Raw genomic sequence first — 19264 nt, forward strand, 5'->3', positions numbered from 1 at the left:
AGAAGCAACATTACTGGGTTCAGGTAGTAGATTTTTCTTGCTAAATATAATTCTCAGAATTAACAAGCTGTATAGTTGTCACATAGCTGGTCATTAGAACGCGAGTGGCATTGTGTAATTTCTTACTCATTTAAACAATCATAAATGCATTCAAATAATTATTCTTTAAGGTATATAGTGTTTTAGTTATTATAAAGTGAAATTTAGGCTATCTAGATATCCACATTTCCAAAAATTAGATGTCTACAAAGAATTTTAAACAATCGATTTCAATGTATAAACGAAAACAAACAAAAAGTAGCATAGCGTGAAGGCAGTGTAGAAGTTAGGTATTATAATTATTGTCAATTATTTTTTACCATTTTGTTCTGCCTTAAGATATGTTTTTTAACACAGGATATACTTTGTAACCTCTGATGACCGTAAAATCACTGCATAGTCAGGCTCGCCTTAAACAAATAGAAATTGATCTGTCTCAGTCTTCATAATTATGGGATTGCAGGAGTGAGCAAACATCCATGTCACTTACTATAATTTCCAACAGTCCTGCAATAAGTATAAATCACTTTGAAAGAAATTTTGGTTTTATATCCAGGGACCCATCCCATAATCAGCGTCCAAACGATGACACCATTGCATACACTAGCAAGCGTTTGCTGAAAGTACCCTGATATAGCTGTCTCTTGTGAGACTAGGCAGGGGCCTAGCAAACACATAAGTGGATTCTCACAGTCAGCTATTGGATGGATCACAGGGCCCCCAATGGAGGAGCTAGAGAAAGTATGCAAGGAGCTAAAGAGATCTGCAACCCTGTAGGTTCAACAACATTATGAACTAACCAGTACCCCGGAGCTCTTGACTCTAGCTGCATATGTATCAAAAGATGGCCTAGTCGGCCATCAGTGGAAAGAGAGGCCCATTGGTCTTGCAAACTTTATATGCCCCAGTACAGGGGAACACCAGGGCCAAAAAGTGGGAATGGGTGTGTAGGTAAGTGGGGGGAGGGTATGGGGGACTTTTGGGATAGCATTGGAAATGTAATTGAGAAAAACACGTAATAAAAAAATAAAAAGTAAATAAAAAATAAAATTAATCAGGCTTGCACAAAGTTCCCCCTGGCTGGGTACTGAAAAAAATGCTCTACACTTATCGTCAAAGTACAATAGATATTAAAATAGTTGCTTTTAATATTTCCAGTTCTTAGATTAGAAATTCAGAGTTGAAAACTTTAAATTTCTAATACTAGTAAATGATAAAGATGAAGTTTACATCCAGGCAATCTTGCTAGAAAGGCTATGGCTCAAAGACCCTCATCAAAAAAAAAAAGTATTTTATGCTATGTAGACAACTCTTCCATTCCTGCAAAGATACACATAACATCAGCTAATTAAAAAAAAAAAAAAGAGGTTATGAGTTTAAAAGAGAGCAAGGGCTAACATACTGAGGGGGTGAATAAAGGTAGGAGAGGGAAAGGAGAAAGGATATAATTATAATTTCAAAAGTAGAAAATGAAAAAAAAATCCTACTTTAGTACTAGCTATTCCTTTAATTACCCATTTCAGCAACTGATTCTTTCAGAGATGGTTTTTCTCAAACATGAAATTAATGCTTACACTGTATTCATTTTTTGCTATAATCCCATAGTAAGGATATATTTTACTACAACTCCATTAGATCATTACTTTGTGGGTTTTAGAAAACTTTAAGTTACAATTATCATTGAAATATTAACTCAAAATTATTTATGGGAAAATAAAACACAAAGCAGTACAAGATAAAATAATTTCAAGAATGAATATTACTTGCTTACTAATAGGAAAAATAACCTCTGTTTTTCAGGAAGTAAAGATTGTCGCAAAGATAAATATATAATTTGATAATGGCCTGCTTCCAAGATAGGTTATCTTGGAAAACTGAAAGACACTGGTATTATATTTGGCTAAAGGGCCCAAGTGAGTAAAGAAATCTCACCCAGTATGCCTTTATCAATTGAATTTTTTTTTCAGAATACAGTGTTATTTTGTAAACTTGTAGCTTATAATCTTATTTTCCAAATTCATTGCTACTTTTCCAAAACCAATTCTGTCCAGTGTAGATCCCTGAGTTGTGGCCAATGTTTATCCTGTAATATTTTGGTGAGAATACTCTCTTTGACTGGAAACACAAAGTACTTAGGAAAATTTAATAGTTTTCCTCATCTATATAACTCACCAGTTAGTCACAAGCATTGTATTTAAGAGTTGTTGAATGAACAACAAAAAAATGTAAATGAAATGTTATTTCATAGAAATTTCTGATAGCTAATCTACATCTTATAATATATTTAAGAATATGTTAATAAGAAGCTTAACAGGAGAAGCCCAGAAAAGCACACTAATGGTTGCCCAGTCCAAAAAAAGTCATATATGGACCACAATATCTCACAGCCACTGAACAGATTGCAATATAGGTCTTACTCCTTTTGTGTGGCAAAGTAGCATGGGATAAGCTGTTGGATTGATCAATTAAAATACAAGAATTCTATGAAATGTAATGCACCGAGTGTTATAACTGGGACTCTGCAAACTGTATTGTTTTACAATCTTAATGGTGTTTTGGGGTTTGTTTGTTGGTTGGTTGGTTGGTTTTTATTTTGTTTTGCTTTGTTTTTCAATTTGTTTAACCTCTCTGTGCCTAATTCTATATATAAAATGTGCCTAATCACTAACATTTAACAGGATGATCAGGATGAAGTGTGTTAGTAGGTGTGAAGACTATAGCTTGTAACCAGCTCATAGCAAACAATAACTCTCAGATACAGTGCTGTGTATGCTATGGCTGCTACTGCTTTACTGAACTGGAAAAAGAGAAAGAACCAAAGACAGGGTGCACCATTACTAATACTTATTGTACTTGATGATGTGTAACAGAGTAAATTCTAGGAGGCAGATTCTAGAAATGCACAATGCACACATCTGTCTGTTAAGGATAAGGATTGTAGATGGCAATTTGGACATTAAGGTCAAATTGAAATCAACCAAGGTGCCAGGATTCTTGATAAAGGCCATTCAGTACTGTGAATATTAATGTGGTCAGGATTGATGAGGAGTGTCTTGGAGAAACATGAAAGCAATGAAACATTGTTCTGTTGGCAGTCATAGGGGAAGACATTCATCACTACAGTAGGGTCATTTGTGTACAGCTTCATTTATTTTCAGTAGCTCCCGTCAGAAACATGATGATGGATATGTCTTACACGGCTATTGCTGACTTGTCAAACCTATGCCATTGCCTTTACATAATTCTTTTTACTGTATTATATTTTACAATAATAAAAGCTTTAATCATAATAAAATTTAAATGTTCCACCTTTCATTACTATCCTTGTTTATACATGGAAAGATTGACGCTTCTGTATACTTACCATCTTCATATTTGGCACTCACTAACAATAATTAAACTGTGATTTATATAACCACTGTGACAAATCCTGTAGCAGAGAATTGAGACTGAGTTTCTGTAATATACAAGAAATTTCATGTAGTACCTGTAATACTAATATTCATAAACTGCATCTGAATAGCACATTTGTTTAAATTGAGCATATGACTTTTTATAAATACTAGCCACATACTTAATTCATACTATATGGTTGTATTTTAAAATATTATGATGACATTTTATAGACTATGGAAATAGTGGAGAAATTTTAGATACACACAAGTAAAAATTAGACTTACTTATTAGAATTAGTCATGTGAACACTAAGTTATTCAACTCTGATGAAACCTTGGGATTGATCCTAAGTTCTTGGAAAGCACAGAGTCTACATCAGCCTAAGCATCAAGGTGAAAAAGGATCTAAGGACAAAAGGATTATGATATAACAGTGGAGCTATATTCATAAAGTATTTTTTGAGAACTGGTTAAGAAAAAAAAATGGCTTCATGTCGGTGAAACCTCTGCACACAATACCAAAAGAAATATGGGTATGTGGGTATCAGAAGTACCACACCCTTTACTATGGTAACTATTCCAGGATAGTAATAGTAGAACCTTTTAAAATAATTATTTAAAATAGCAGATTCAAATTCTTTTAGTAATTCTATGAAATCCTGTAACTGCACACTCCATTGCTCCAATATTAGCAGAAAATACAGGGCACACATACACTCTCACACACACAAAACTTACTGTTGCCCATAGTATACCATGCTAACAACTTAGTACACAATATAACTACATATGAGCAAGATGGAGTTATTGCTTTTATTACTCAGGTCATAAAATTATCATAGAAAGTAGAAAAACATCTCTTCTTTGCATTTACATATCTTGCCTTGTGTGTTCATACTGGGAATAACTAAGCAGTATTGAGTAAAATTTGTTGATAGTTTAGAGTCTATTTTCAGTTTTAATAACAATAAGAAGATAGTTCATTAAATAAAAATATAGACCATGCTGCTTTGTATATAAACTAAGGAGTATAAACAAAGATATTAATATAAAGTAATTATTCAAAAATGATTTTTTCTTTTGAAAGATGTTCAGCCTTAAATCTTCAAAATTGTATCATTTGCTTATATACCACAATTATTTCTTTGTTACATATTATAAGAGAGTAAGATTTCATCCTTGAAATCTTTCTAATATGGCTGAACTTTATCGGAGCAAATATAATCTTTAGAAAACAGAAGATGGTACTGCCAGCCACCACGGGATGTCTGATGGTTGTAGCAGTGCCAAAACAAATATCAACATCTAAAGAGCATATGGACTCTACAGTCCACCTCTTATCTGATCTTACAAACGATAGAGACTTCGTGGGTATTTTCACACTGCTGCAGTACCGGCTTGTTCAAACATAGGAACAGAAGCCTAGCCAGATCCTTATCAAGGAGGTCTCAGTGATATCACCATCATAATTCTTGTTAGACTTTCATATGCCTATGGTACTGCAACTGCATCTATGACAAGTGTAATACAGAAGTTTTCTATGCAAATTCACTGGATCTATATAAAACCATTTTTGTGTAAGAAAAAATGAAGAGTTTTACAGCTAGAAGCACAGAGAAGATGGTTATAAAGTCAGAAACAGGAGTGGACAGATAAAATCTCCCTAGGAATGGGAAATAGAATAGCTAGTTAGAGTTGAATGGTGTTAGGGATGTAATGTAAGATCCAGGAAGAGAGGAAGGAAAGAAAGGAACCTGGAGTCCTATGGGAAGACCTAAAATTAAGGGCCAATTGGCAGTGTGGGAATCTCTTACAGTAGAAGCTTTGTAATATATATATGAAAGACATCTAAGTAAAATTGTCAAATAATGAGGACGGCAAAAGTTTAACCGGACACCTTCTTGTAACTAAATGAAGCTTGTAATACCAGGATTGAGTTACATTTATTACAATATTGGCCAAAAAGTCCCAGGATATACTCAAACAATGCAGGTTGTTACCAAGACTATAGTTTGCTCTCAAAAACTGATGTCAAGGCCCCATTGCTAAAGGCAACACCTATAAAACTCATACAACATGAAGAATTCATGCTGATGCCTATGTAAACCCTTTTCCCATATATTATAGAATCTTTGTTACAAGAAACATAAACACCAAACCATTCACAAATCCTTTCATCTACAATGGTGTCCTGCCTGGAAGATATGCAAGTACAATAGTGGCACAAAGCTATTAGGAGTAACCAACCAATATCTGATCTGACTTAAGATATATTCTATGAGTTGTAACCCATACCTAACATGGCTTGTATCAAGAACACTGCTCGCAGTCAACAACCTGAGGCTAGATAGCCCAGGGACCTAATGTAAAACAAATACTAGATTAAGAGATTACTATATTATTATTATTGCATATTCTAAAATATATAACATTAAAATGAGTTGTAATGACATCTTGCTGTACTCATAGATGCTCATCTATCATCAGAGAAGTTTCTTCCTGCAGCAGATGGAAAGAAATAAGAAGACCTACCACATTATATCATACAGAGAATGAGAGACCTTGGAACACTCAGCCCTAAATGGAATGTCTCCATTAAATTCAACCCCCCACCCCAACCCCATGCTCAGGGAACCCTGCAGAAAAAGAAGCAAATAGATTGTAAGAGCAGAATGAGAAGGAAGACATCAAGAAGAGGAGAGGAAACAAAAAGGATAAGAAAAGAAAAAGGGAAATCAGGGTTTTTTGTTTGTTTGTTTTTTAATGCTCCTTTTAAAGCACACAGGAGATCAGAAACCATATAAAGGTGAATGCTGCTTCATTTATTAGTGTTTTTATATGAGATTCTCTCTCAGACTGCACAGCAAACTGCATATTAAAAAGCCAGAAAATGAGGATTCGTTCTTAGGCTTCCATATTGTTAATTATTAAAACATTAATATATTTCTATGGATTGTTCTGCCTTAAAAAATGAGAAAATCTGAGTAAAATCAATTCTCTAATTTGTTCTGTTTTGTTTTTCCTAGAAGGACAAATGTTAAGAAAAGAACAAATGTTTTCAGAATCATGCTAAAAATTAAAGATATGGATCCAACAGCAATGACTTTTTAACCCTGTGGCAGTATTGCTGTCCTTTTCTTTGAATTATTCGATTTCCAAAAGGAGTCTACAACATTGAAAATCACCTAGGTGAGAATTTCATAAGCAATGGTTACACATTAAATGATGAGTCCGTGGTCATGACCATTCATAAATAAACAGAATAAACCTTAAGGCTTCAAAAGACAATTGTTTTCAAACACAGAATACCACACCATATATAATTTTCCATATTCAACTGAAATTCCATACTGAAATGCTACTTACATTCTTTTCAAAGAAGCTTCTAAAGAAAAAAAAAACTTGTCTTAAATTACATCTTTTTCTTATTTATCCATCACTACCCTGCCCATGTAAATACATTTTCAACCATACATATATATCATCTGTATGTTCCTGTCATTGCCCACTTGGTTTCATTCATCTCACTGTTTTAAATTAACACAAAATTCTATCATAGTTCTCTTGTATAATTCCCCTATGTGGGTGTAAAGTCCTTAGGTGTTTTGATTAAATGCGTTTGAGTCTATAAATGCCAGTTTTAATAATCATTGCATTAAAAAGTCTATTACAACTCAAGGGACAATGAAAAATTAAACATTTTAGAAATTCCTTTTTTTCCATCCACCTTTCTTTCCAATATTTAAGCTTTATTTTTCAGAAAGCTTTAAATGTTTTTCAAGAATGGTGAAATAAACTAAAAATCTAGCCACTCTTTATGGAACTGAAGTTTGATAGAATGAGCTGGTGTTGGCTTGACATAGGACTTGTACTTTTTCATTTGGGGTCATCATAAATAGATCTTTACATTCTGTCTTGAAAAGTTGACACTGATATTTTTTCATTTATTTATTTATTTATTTATTTATTTATTTATTTATTTATTTTACATCCCCATCATGCCCCCTCTTATTCAGTCAGTTCCAACTTCACAAGTCTCTCCTCCCATTACCTCATATTTTTTCCTCAGAGAAGAGGAAGCCCCTGTTGGGTACCACACTGTTCTACCCTGATACATCCACAAAGCATCACCACAAATTGTTCTATTTTATATAACAAGTATTCTCTTATAGATTATAATAACAAGGTGTTTCCCCAGAAGCTGTTGTCTTGAATGCTATTTCCCCAGTTCAGTAATTTTCAGTAATGACGTTTGGGGGAAAGTAACTGGTCATATCATCTTGTCTGTCACTATTGGATTATTTATTGGATTTTTAATGTTATATGGGTAAGATGAAGTGCTAAAATCTTAGAAGCTTGGGCCTAATATGGAAATATACATTTCTGGTAGGCATGCTACAAAAGGTTTTATGTGGATATCACCTACTAATAATCTTTATCTTATCTCAGTGTATTTTATCCTAATGTTTCTATTCTGGATTCTACATTCTTCAGGTACATAAACAAGCAGTCAGTAAATGAAGCAAATCATCTAGAACAATGAGCCAAAATAAAAAAATCCCTCTTCAGTTTTATTATTTATGAATTTAGTCACAGCAATAACAATATACCTAATTCATGAGTAATATAAAATCAAAATAGAGAATCTTCTTGGAATCAAAATAAAACTTTAAAAAGTCTCTGTTTTAGTATTTTTTCTTTATTTTCACAATAATCCCAGTGATATGTATTCTTCTGCACATAAGACACAGATACAGGCACAGGCACACACACACACACACACACACACACACACACACACACACACACAGTGAACACAAATACCTCCTTTCATCCTGGAATATATTTTTCATGTGTAATATATATTTGAAGTGATTTACATTTGAAATTATAGCTTACGGAACCAGTCTAGCCACTCTTCTCACTTATAACCCAGTTCTCCAAAAAACAAGTATGTTTCAAAGTGAGGTGAGAATTTCCTAGAAAATGACATGATATCATGTGTTATTTAAAAAGATCAGTACTGAGAATGCAAAGAAACCATTGTAGATGATTAAGAGTTAATATTCCCCCATGAAAAGTCAGAATGAAAATGTGCAAAGTCCAGTCAGATAAGCTTTAAACAATCCTGTCAGAAACAACCTCAAATACCAGAGATGAGACATCTCTGCAAGTATAAAGCTTTCCTTGAACTCATTCTCTCTTTGACCTTCATGTACATCATTCTTCTACACTCTCACTCTCCACAACTGAATCCCATTTAGCTATGACTCAGTGCCTTATTTACTTCTCTGATTGTATTAAGCCCACACAAATCATCAGAAAGCTTTAATTTGGTCTCCATGTGCTCTCTGTGCTTCCCAGAAATGGTAACAAGGTATTTTAAATCTACCAGACCATAAGTACACATGCTGCAACATCACTATTTTTTGTCAAATAAATTACACTACAAATCTAATTTTCATCTTCCTGTGCTAACTTGGAGAACTAACCATGAAAATGAGGGAGGAGGCAACATTGTCTCCTTTATCTTTGCCAACACAGCAACAAGAATCCAGCTGGAGTATCCACCTGAAAATGGACCCTAACAACTGGGTAGATTCAGAGCCACCTGGGGGCAAATACAAACAATAAACAATGTTTCAGATAATAGTGGTTATCAAAATAGCTATCATGTTGACAACCAAAGATAAATTCAGTTTTTTGAATTGAGATCAGCATTACTAATATCCAACTTTATACTTATCCAATTTTCTTGCCTAATTTGAGACCAATATATAACATGGCAAATCATGGAAACATAGATATATGCATAATATATATGATTAGACATATACTTATCTGCATTATATATATATATACTCATTAAATATTTTAATATACTTATTATTTATAACAGTAGAGGTCACTATGTTTTTCAATAATTCACGGTAATTCTATATTTTCTTCAAAAGTTATTTGTGACTATAGTATTATCATGTCACTATCCTCACTACACTTTGTAATATTTTTTGGTAAGTTTTAGATAAGAGTAATTATATGAAAGGTTTTTAGCTAAATTTTGCTACTAAATAGCATTTCCTTCCAGAAATCTTACATATAAGAATCATATAGATCAGATTTTTACATTCAGTTTCTAGTGAGATACTCCTAAGTAGTACATTGTCTTACAAATTCTCACATTTTGTGAGCTGCAGTATGTTAGTCTCAGTCAAAAATTAAAATGTATAGGTACTACTGTTTCAGTAAAGTTATCAGTGTTTTTTTCATAGTAGGTATTTCTACATTGTTATTGTTTTATGCAGAATAATCCACAGGTCATTTTCAAATACTACTTACTAACTTCTAATCCTAGCTTTGTGATCATTCAGATGATAAAACCTACCTGAAGGGAGAAAGCACTTTTTGTGGGCCTCTAAAGATTAAGGGCCCAGCTATGTAGTCCGGTTGTGATCTGATGCCATTAGCTACTTTAGCACTCTCTCATTACCTGGAAAATTGCTGTTCTTATGGCTTTCCCTCCTCTACATGATGAGCTGAAATCTGTCTAAAATTACCATGAATCGTTCATAAACTAAGTTGCATTGGATATGTCTTTTGTCCACAGAGAAACAAAATTACTAATATCTCTATGATTTGACACACAGAAGAAACAATCTCTGATGGAAGAGGAAACAGGAAATGTAGCCATAATCTGTTTGTTCACGTTTAACAAGAGACCATTCCCTGAAAATGGTGGTGACATGCTCTCAGTACTGTGATGACTCAGTTGATGAGGAGGCATATTTTATTTAAAAATCAATCACAGCAAACCTAGAAGCAATTTCAGAAATGGAAAGCCTTCTCTAAGAATAAATTAAACACCTTAAATATGTTAAGAAGCCATAAAATCATAGGGTCAAATTGCCTTTATAATGTACCATGCATTTGCTGAACTTTTCATTTTTAACTGATGAGGTTTTCCAAGGCTGCAGAATATGAGTGATTTATAGAGTGTAAATGTTTATCATACAGACCAGAATTCTCCCATTATAGTATGCTCTGAGTATAAATAATTCATGTAAAAATGTCACAAACACACATTTTCAACCTTTTAATCCTCTAAAATACTTCTGAAATGTTATACAAATTTTGATATTTCACAATATTGATATTTCACGTGTGTGTGTGTGTGTATGTGTGTGTGTGTAATTTTACTGTTAGATGTAATACAGTAACTAATACTTACACCGATATTAAGTTCCTGTTTGATTCTTCATTGCTGATATTTGCATGTATTATAAAAGAATTATAAGAATTAATTCATGTCCTGGAATCATAATAGATTAAACTACATATTAAACATTTTACATTGATTTAAATTTACACTCAAACATACTTAACTGGCTGTTTTAGAAATATTTGTGGGTTTTTTTACCCTCCTCTATGCCATATGGAAACAGAAAATCCTTTTCCTTAGTTATCAAAATATATTACAAAGAATATTAAAAACTAACAAAATAAAGCAAGGAAAGATCCTCTGTTAAAATGTGAAAAATAATTTGTCCTTGGTTACTATTGAATAATTTATTATACAAAAGTAATAATTTATAAAATATATTCAGAAGTAAGGAAACAATTTTTTGCTGAAAGAAAATTCTTAATTATTTTTATCAGAACTAAATATTTCTCTATTTTTCACTTAGATGTATGAACTAAGATCATAGTTATATCGTGAGAAATACAATCAAAATGGTCATTGATTATCAAAGAATATAAAATTAACCCTGTTTTGTAACCAATATATGGTCTCTCTCTCTGCCGTCTACAGATTAGCCTGTAGAAATCTCAGATCTTCTCCATCACCATGTCTGTCTGCACCTTACCACGCTTCCCACCATGATGATAATAGACAACCCCCCTGAACTGTAAGCCAGTCCCAATTAATTGTTGCCCTTTATAAGAAAAATAATAACAGATATATATTTTTAAAAGCTTACTTTACAATTAAATATTAAACTTGAGGTCCTATAACAATGCTAGAAAACATTGTTAGTCATTTTGTACTATCTCCACGTTAACTAGGAATCTCTGATTCAGAGTTTTCCATTATTCACTATTAGCAATAAGACAAATCGCATGTTAAAAATTGGCTCTTCAAAATCTGTTTCATTACCCCGAGGAACTGAATGCTTCCATCTATGAACAGTAGGATGAGTATTTTAACATCACAGCCCTAAGTATGCTCTTAACATATTTATGTGACTGGAATTTTAAAATAAAATATAGATAACAATTGGATTTGGTTTGTCTTTTGAGTGACAAGTTTTCTGTTAGATCTCTCTTATTATTCATTGTTGATCAAATTTCTACTTTCTTAATCATGCTGTATTCTCAAGAATTGTGCTTTAAACTTAAAATAAATGCATACAAACAGAAAGATAGAAATGTTGTAAATTTGCTATTAATTTTGTAAAATCTTTAAAAATGATTGATAAATAATAAAATAACACCATTTAATTTTTTATACCTTATAATAAGTTGGTAATATTAAATTTATTTTACATAGATTTTAATAGTATAACTAAGAAGAGATGATCTCTCTTTCTATATCATTCTGTCTTTCTGTCTCTCTGCCTCTCTGTTTCTCTCTCTCTCACATGCACACACACACACACACACACACACACACACACAAACACAATGTGATCTTTAATGACATAGTTTTTCTCCTAAACTTCTTGATATCATTTAATGAAATGGGACTTCCAAAGTGGTTCTTTATTTATCCTGCATAGTTTTTGTTATTTTTAAATAATAATTTTATAGTAAGTCTTGAGATAATTATTACCACTTGTAAAATAAATCCAATTTTTTCTAAATACAGAAGAGTGGCAACAAGATTCTCTAAAGCTGGAACTTGTTTCAGGTTCAGCACCCACAACAGACCATCAAAATAACTGGCCCAGAACATCTTGTTAGTATCAGACACCAGTCAAGCAATCTGTCAAGATCCTTCATCCTTGTAAGATATCTAGGAGACTCCATCTGTGAAACTTATTACATCTCCCATTTTGCTTTCACTGTGACAACTTCTTTCAAGTCTTACAATTCTGTTGAGAAATATTTTTGTTTCTAGAACTGAACTAAGAGAAGGATGGATACACAAAGCACAGTCTAAAAGAAAATTATTGCAGTTTTAAAAATAAACCCTCAACGCTCCAATGAGGAAATATGTGCAGACTTCATAAATCCCTCCCACCTAATTTGTTGCTTTCATTTATCCCCATCTACTTTTTTAACCAAGGTAGACACTTAAAATCTCAGGGCATTTGGTTAGGTTGATTTGGCAAGAAGATTGACACATCAAGACTTGGAAGATAAGTGGGTCAGACATCTTTATTTACTGCTCTAATCATGGTCATGAAAGCACTGGGTGGCAAAGTAACTTGTCAAGAGTTCACTGAGAACATTACTGTGAGAGAACATGCATTCTATAAGCTATTGGATATCTTCCTCAAATTCTAAATTATTTTGTAAACTTCTTTATAAATTCTAATATCAGACATATTACAAATGCTTCCATAAGTGATTTTCAACATTGGAATAATTTGTGGTAAAGCTATGATTTTAATGTGAAAATATTTAGGTGCATTTAAAAAATGCCCTTGTATTAATGTCCAGTTATTAAAAATCAAAATCTATCTTATTATTAAATATATATTTTTAGTTTTCTTTGAAAATTGTTTATTTTATACAAATAATGTGACTTATACTATCCAATCAGCAATAAAGAACATCTTTTCAGACCACTAGTGTCATATCTAGTCTATGAATAGATGTAAATTATTGCTTATGATCATCTATAAAACAATGTACATATCAAAAGTTCTAGGAGTAGATAAAGTGGTACATGTACTAAACTTTTGGCATTATTTTCTCATCCTTTCAATATCAGTCTCTTGACATTGTTTCCTGCCAAACTAATTTATATTTCCAACGTGGTTTTGTTTTTTCTTCTTCCAAATTTGATTTTTAATGGTCCATAAAAACAATTCATTTGACTAGATTACTCTGACCTTCATTATCTAAAAGTATAGCCACAATAAAATATAAAACAGATCAATGTCTTCATCTGTGCAAGTATTATAACAAAACAACTTTCAATTGGTAACTCACAAAGAATGGAAAGTTCTCAGTGCTGGAAGGCAAAGTTCAGGGAGTTAGCAGACTATGCCTGATATCTGTATTTTTGCTCCACAGAAATTGTCTCCGTGTTGTGTCTTTTGAAGACAAAGGAGGCAGCATTCCCCCTTACCTCTTTAAAGAGCACTAATCCTACATATAAAATCTCTCATTACCATGCCTTCAGCATCTTCCAAATATTCCATTTCTTAATATCATCATGGCAGGAATTATGTTTCAACAGTGAATTATGTGGGAAATGGCAAAAATAAATCTAGACTCTTAGAAAACATAAAAAACAATTCCCCAACAATGAGCGCTTTACCAAACAAGGGTATTAAAACTTAATTAGATTATCAGCCTCAAACAGAGACTTCCACTAATCTAAGAAATGCTATTGTAGATTACTTTTGTCAATGAGAACATTAATTCACTCTCATGAGAATGGAAAAGAAAAGATTCTTCTTTAATATTTGAAAACTTGTGGGGAGAAATACAGCCAGAGATTCGCCCTAGGAACACAGCATAACCCTGCTGATTTGTGGGTAGTGTCTCCAGGTTTGCCTTGCAGCAGCGTATTTGTACCCCTAAAATGTCATTGCAAGTTGTAACAATACTCAATTCAGCAGTAATCACAGAGAAATCCAAAGCAAAAATTCTGATAGAAAGTCATATTTCACAGTAAAGTTACATTTCCATTGAAGTTATACCAATGCCATAAAGCTCTTGACTGTAAATTATATATCCTCTTTCACATCATATTTTAATCCAGATCATAATTTTTCATATGACAGGCCTTCAAAACTTGAATGTAACATAAAATCTTACAAGGTAAGAACTCTCAGGAAAAGTAATATCTAATTAGATGAGATGGCTCAGAGTGATGCCTACATTGAATTGCTGTTTATGGATCTATTTTTATTTCCATTTTACTGAATAATAATATAATCAAAAGAAACAATAGACCACTGATGGACTTACCTTCTTGAACAGCTTGAAAAGGGTTGTTGCCATCAACAAATGTCACAGAAAATGTGATTTTCTCAGTCTGTAAGATTTCCTCATTCTGGTTGAGGTCACCAACTGCCGTGCGGAATACCTCATCATCTTTTTTAGCAGATTCATCAAAAATTGCTCCTAGAAAGAAGTGAATGTTTCTATTAAACAATAACATTAACATTGTCATGACCTCTGGCAATATGCCTAAGACACATTTACTTGAAAACTGTATACTTCCATTTAAAGATGTCACTGTATTCACCATAGGTATATACTGTCCTATTACTGAACATGGAAGTAACTTTACTTGTTTCAAGTGTCAATGAGGAATGGTACTTTAAACTGTTGTTGCAGGGAAAGCATCCTGAAGACAGTTTTATGTGCTCGTTGCAATTTAGAATTTGTAGGAGAGTGGCTAATACAGCATACGGGTAATAAGAAGCTTGGCAATCACAGAATATTTTTTGTGTGTGTCACTAATTATACTTTGGACATTCCTGAGGACCCATTCCCAGACTAGACAGTTTCAAGTTCTATTGTCAACTTAATTGTTCCTGAGTTTCCTGCATTCATTTTCCTTCCCAGTTTTGAATAGGGTTTCCAAACCTTTGACAGTAGTAAACCCAACAGCATTTACAGAGAATTCAGACATATGCAAGTTTTTGAACTGACAAGAAACCTTTTCCTGAAGCATTGAAGCATTAACTAAGACATTTTTCTCACAATCACTATAATGATGGCAGTGAGTCTCACAGTTCACCCTTAACAGTTGTTTGCCCATATCATCATAGTTAAGCACAGGTGTCCCTAGTGCATACTGTTTGATTTCAAATCCCATTTTCTGCTATTTGTATACCGAATGCCTCTCAGGAAAGTGTTCACCCGTGAATCAAAAGTCAAAAATTTATAGTCAGCAAAAGAATGAATGAATCTATGAGCAAAAGAAGTACTAAGGTCAATGTGAAATAGGTTATGAATAAATTGGTTACACTCTCAGTGTGTTATTGTTTTCTTGTATTCAAATTCCCTGTATGGATGAATCTGGAAGGTATTATACACATACTGCCTGACTTCACCTACATATAGACTCCAAGGAAGACCAAATGAAGAAGCACAGAGTGCTGAGTTGTCTGCCAGGAAAAGGAATAAGGAAGCAGAGAATGAAGGTGAAGGGTGCAGATCTCCAGACCCTTGCAGAATTTACATGGTCACTAAGAAGAGAGAAGCAGGTGGTGCAGAGGAATGATAGAAACCCCCAGTCACTTGCAGGCCTCACAGACTCACTGGGAGTAGAGGAAGCAGGAAGTGGCAGTGGAGGGTGCAATCCTCCAGTGATTTTTGCAGACTTCACATAGGCACTGGGAAGGGTGGAGCAGGAAGTGGAGGTGAAGACAGAGATAGAGAACACAAGGATTCAAGCTATAGTAGTTTATTATGGTTATGTGCTATGAGGGTAGGCTTAGGGTGTCTCACAGGCCCACGAAATGACTGTGGAAGATGATGTAGCTATAAATGTGTTCTGCCATCAAAACCACATCATTATGAACATAAAAACAAACGAATCAAGTCGTATTTTTTAAAGTATATGATGAAATACAGGTGTTTTGTGAGACAGAGGTTTTCATAATACATATCTCTGATAGTTTCTAGGGTTTTTTTTTTTTTAGTATAAGAACTATATGTATTTTTAAACTAAAGATCCAGAACTAGATATTTGACATGGGCCAAGTGTCACAACAAGAGCAAGACCACTTTCCTTCACTGCAATGTCCTTGTTCCAAATTCAAAAGGTTGTTGCTACTGTATTGTACTTACGGAGAATAGCAACATAATGCAGTTCTTGACATTATTGACATTCTACAGGTAATTTATCTTTGAGCATACCTCATTTAATTAATTACTATTAATGATATTAATTATTTTATTATTCTAATCCTTCCTAATGAAAGCCGGTATATATTTTAAACTAGTTTGTCTCTTCACTATAAATATTTGACTAATTAAAAAAAAAAACCACTGATTCAGATTAAGTAAAATAACTAATGAATGACTATAGAGCTAACTAGACATATACCAATTATCCTTTGTTTTTAACTTATTTGTAATTGAAAAGCCCTATGTATATATAAGAAAAGTATCACATTATGTGTTTACATATGATACAGATTCATAGAGATTATGTGCATACACGAATTTAATATACGATACATTTTTTGATATACAAAAATAGATAGATAAATGTAAACATTTTACATCATTAGTTGTGATTTTTTTTCTTTAACTGGTATTGAGTCCCTACACCTTCCAGTGAATGAAAGATGAAGTTATGAAAGATGTTATTCAATGTGTGAGTCAATATTCTAATAAAGAAAGCATGATGCTGTCACGTCCAGTAAGTGTGACAGGTTAGTGTTACCTGTTCTAGCTGAGAAGGCTCCCTGTTGAAGTAAGATCACTGAAGAGTGCCCTACATGATCTGGAATTTTTTTTATCACTGACCTTTTGTGCTGACATGGATTACACTAATACTGTGTCCTAGCTTCTGTAGCATTTGTCATTCATTTTCTGTCTACAATGAATAACTATCCACTGTTGAGCATATGTGAGAGACAGTGAATAAATTAATTAACATATAAATGGCATGTTTTAGATATGTCACTCTATATTTATTGTGTAAATACTAGCATTTTATTAATGTAATCAAATAAAGCAAACAATTATTTTTGACCCATGCTATCATTTCTGAAACATAGAATAATATTTTGAGATTTATAGTTTTATAAATATTTGAGCAATATTATGTGTATCCTGATTTTAATTATTGCAATAATGATTCATTTAAATATGGGAGAATACTCCTGAATACATAACTAATATTTATACTAAATGTAATACTATCATGTTGAAAAGATATACTCTTTACCAATGTGCTAGAAAAATGTGATATCAATTTCTAAAAGTTCATGCTGAAGTGAGTCATTTACTTTAAACAACATGATCTAAGTGTCTGTTCACATTTTTGTACATGTATCTGCCTTTTGATGGGACCCAAATGGGGCTTTGCAAAGACAATCTGCAAATAAATCTTGGGTTCTAACAGGTGCTGTGGATGACTTCTACCCTGTAGAACTGATATCAGATTATCCCTTAGGTGATGAACTAAAAAACACTGAATAGAAAGACATAAGAGCAATGGTTCATTTCCTGCAAACAGTAAAGCTTAGCACACATATCAAAATCTAATAATTTATTTACTGTTTTCCTTCTTCTTAAGCTTAGCTTTCATTCTAAGAAGACATGATGCATGTTGGTAGAAAGACCCATGTGTGGTTTTCTTGAAGAACATCAAGACACAAGGTCCCTAATATGATCCACTTCCCAAATCCTGCAGCGGGGTCCGCACTAACATTACCACACACATTTAGAACAATATCCCATATCATTTATTTATCTCCTAGCTCTTTTTCTCAGATGCAAATGTTAAAAACATACACGGAATATGAAACATTTTCCCCAGGTGTTTGCATTAGAAAGTGTTCAGAATGAGGGTGGTTTTAAGTTGGTAGTCAAATTAAACATTGACTATCTCTTAAAATTACACACACACACACACACACACACACACACACACACACACACACGCACACACGCACACGCACACACACACACATATGTATACACACACATACACACATATGCACACACATAATCAATTATATCTATATGTACTTCTGACATATTTCCACCATCAGCAGTAGGTATTTTAACCTTCTATTAGATGGAAAAATAGGATATAAACTAGAGGAAGGCATACATATGTTTTTAAAGTTAAGATATCATATTCATCTAGCTTCAATACATCGGGACATTAACTCTGAATTCACATTATAAATAAAACTGTTAGTAAGATTTCTTTGTTTAACAAATTGAAAATTATAAAATATACCAAATTTAAACAAAGATTATAAGATATAATTGTGAATTTGTAGTTGATAGTTATCTCAAATCACATTAAAACCTTAGTTCGTTATATTTATAAGATATTGATGGATATAAGCAACCAAATAAAACATTTACATTCTTGATGGATATTTAAGTAGCCTTAAATCAAGATTTCTTCTGTAAATACCATGGATATATGTGTGCATGCATATGTGTGTATATATATGCATGTGTGTGTGTGTCTGTGCATGAGCATAAGTGCTTAAAATAAAACCAGATTGGATCATGATATCATATCACACAAATTAACATTTTCATATATTACATATCACACAAAATAGCATTTTAAATATTCAATAATTCAAATAATTTTAAGTAAAAATTATGATTGATTATCCAGCTTGTTAAATCTAATATACATCAAGTTATATTTTTCTAATCATTGTTTTTATTACCATAGTAGCCTCCACTCTTGCATTTGCAAGATATTTTTGCATGGCCAAACAATGTATTTCATATTTAGATAATCAAGTGACATTAATTAAGCTTTTTCTTATAGGAAATTAGGCATTACCATATGCAGGATACCTCAGGTCAACACAGGAGTTCAGTGTAAGTTATAACAGTGCTAGCTTTAAAGTGGCAAATATATTTGAATGTGAATTTATAAGATGGCTTATCATGAATATAAAAGAACTATTATTGATTTTGCTGAAAGCACCCTG

The 19264-nt window shown here is 32.8% G+C and overlaps 1 protein-coding gene across 2 annotated transcripts in view; it reads right to left on the reverse strand.

The window, feature by feature from the left end:
- The window catches only part of Grid2 (glutamate ionotropic receptor delta type subunit 2), a 1534794-nt gene that overhangs the window by 1250466 nt on the left and 265064 nt on the right, over positions 1 to 19264 (reverse strand). For both annotated transcript variants that reach the window (XM_029478539.2, XM_021164478.3), the window contains exon 2: positions 14580 to 14735. In XM_029478539.2, the coding sequence (XP_029334399.1) occupies positions 14580 to 14735 (156 nt within the window). The remainder of the gene's footprint in view (positions 1 to 14579; positions 14736 to 19264) is intronic.

The sequence above is a fragment of the Mus caroli genome, unplaced genomic scaffold (assembly GCF_978045245.1).
Source record: "Mus caroli unplaced genomic scaffold, Mus_caroli_1 scaffold_7, whole genome shotgun sequence".
NCBI classification, from domain to species: Eukaryota; Metazoa; Chordata; class Mammalia; order Rodentia; family Muridae; genus Mus; species Mus caroli.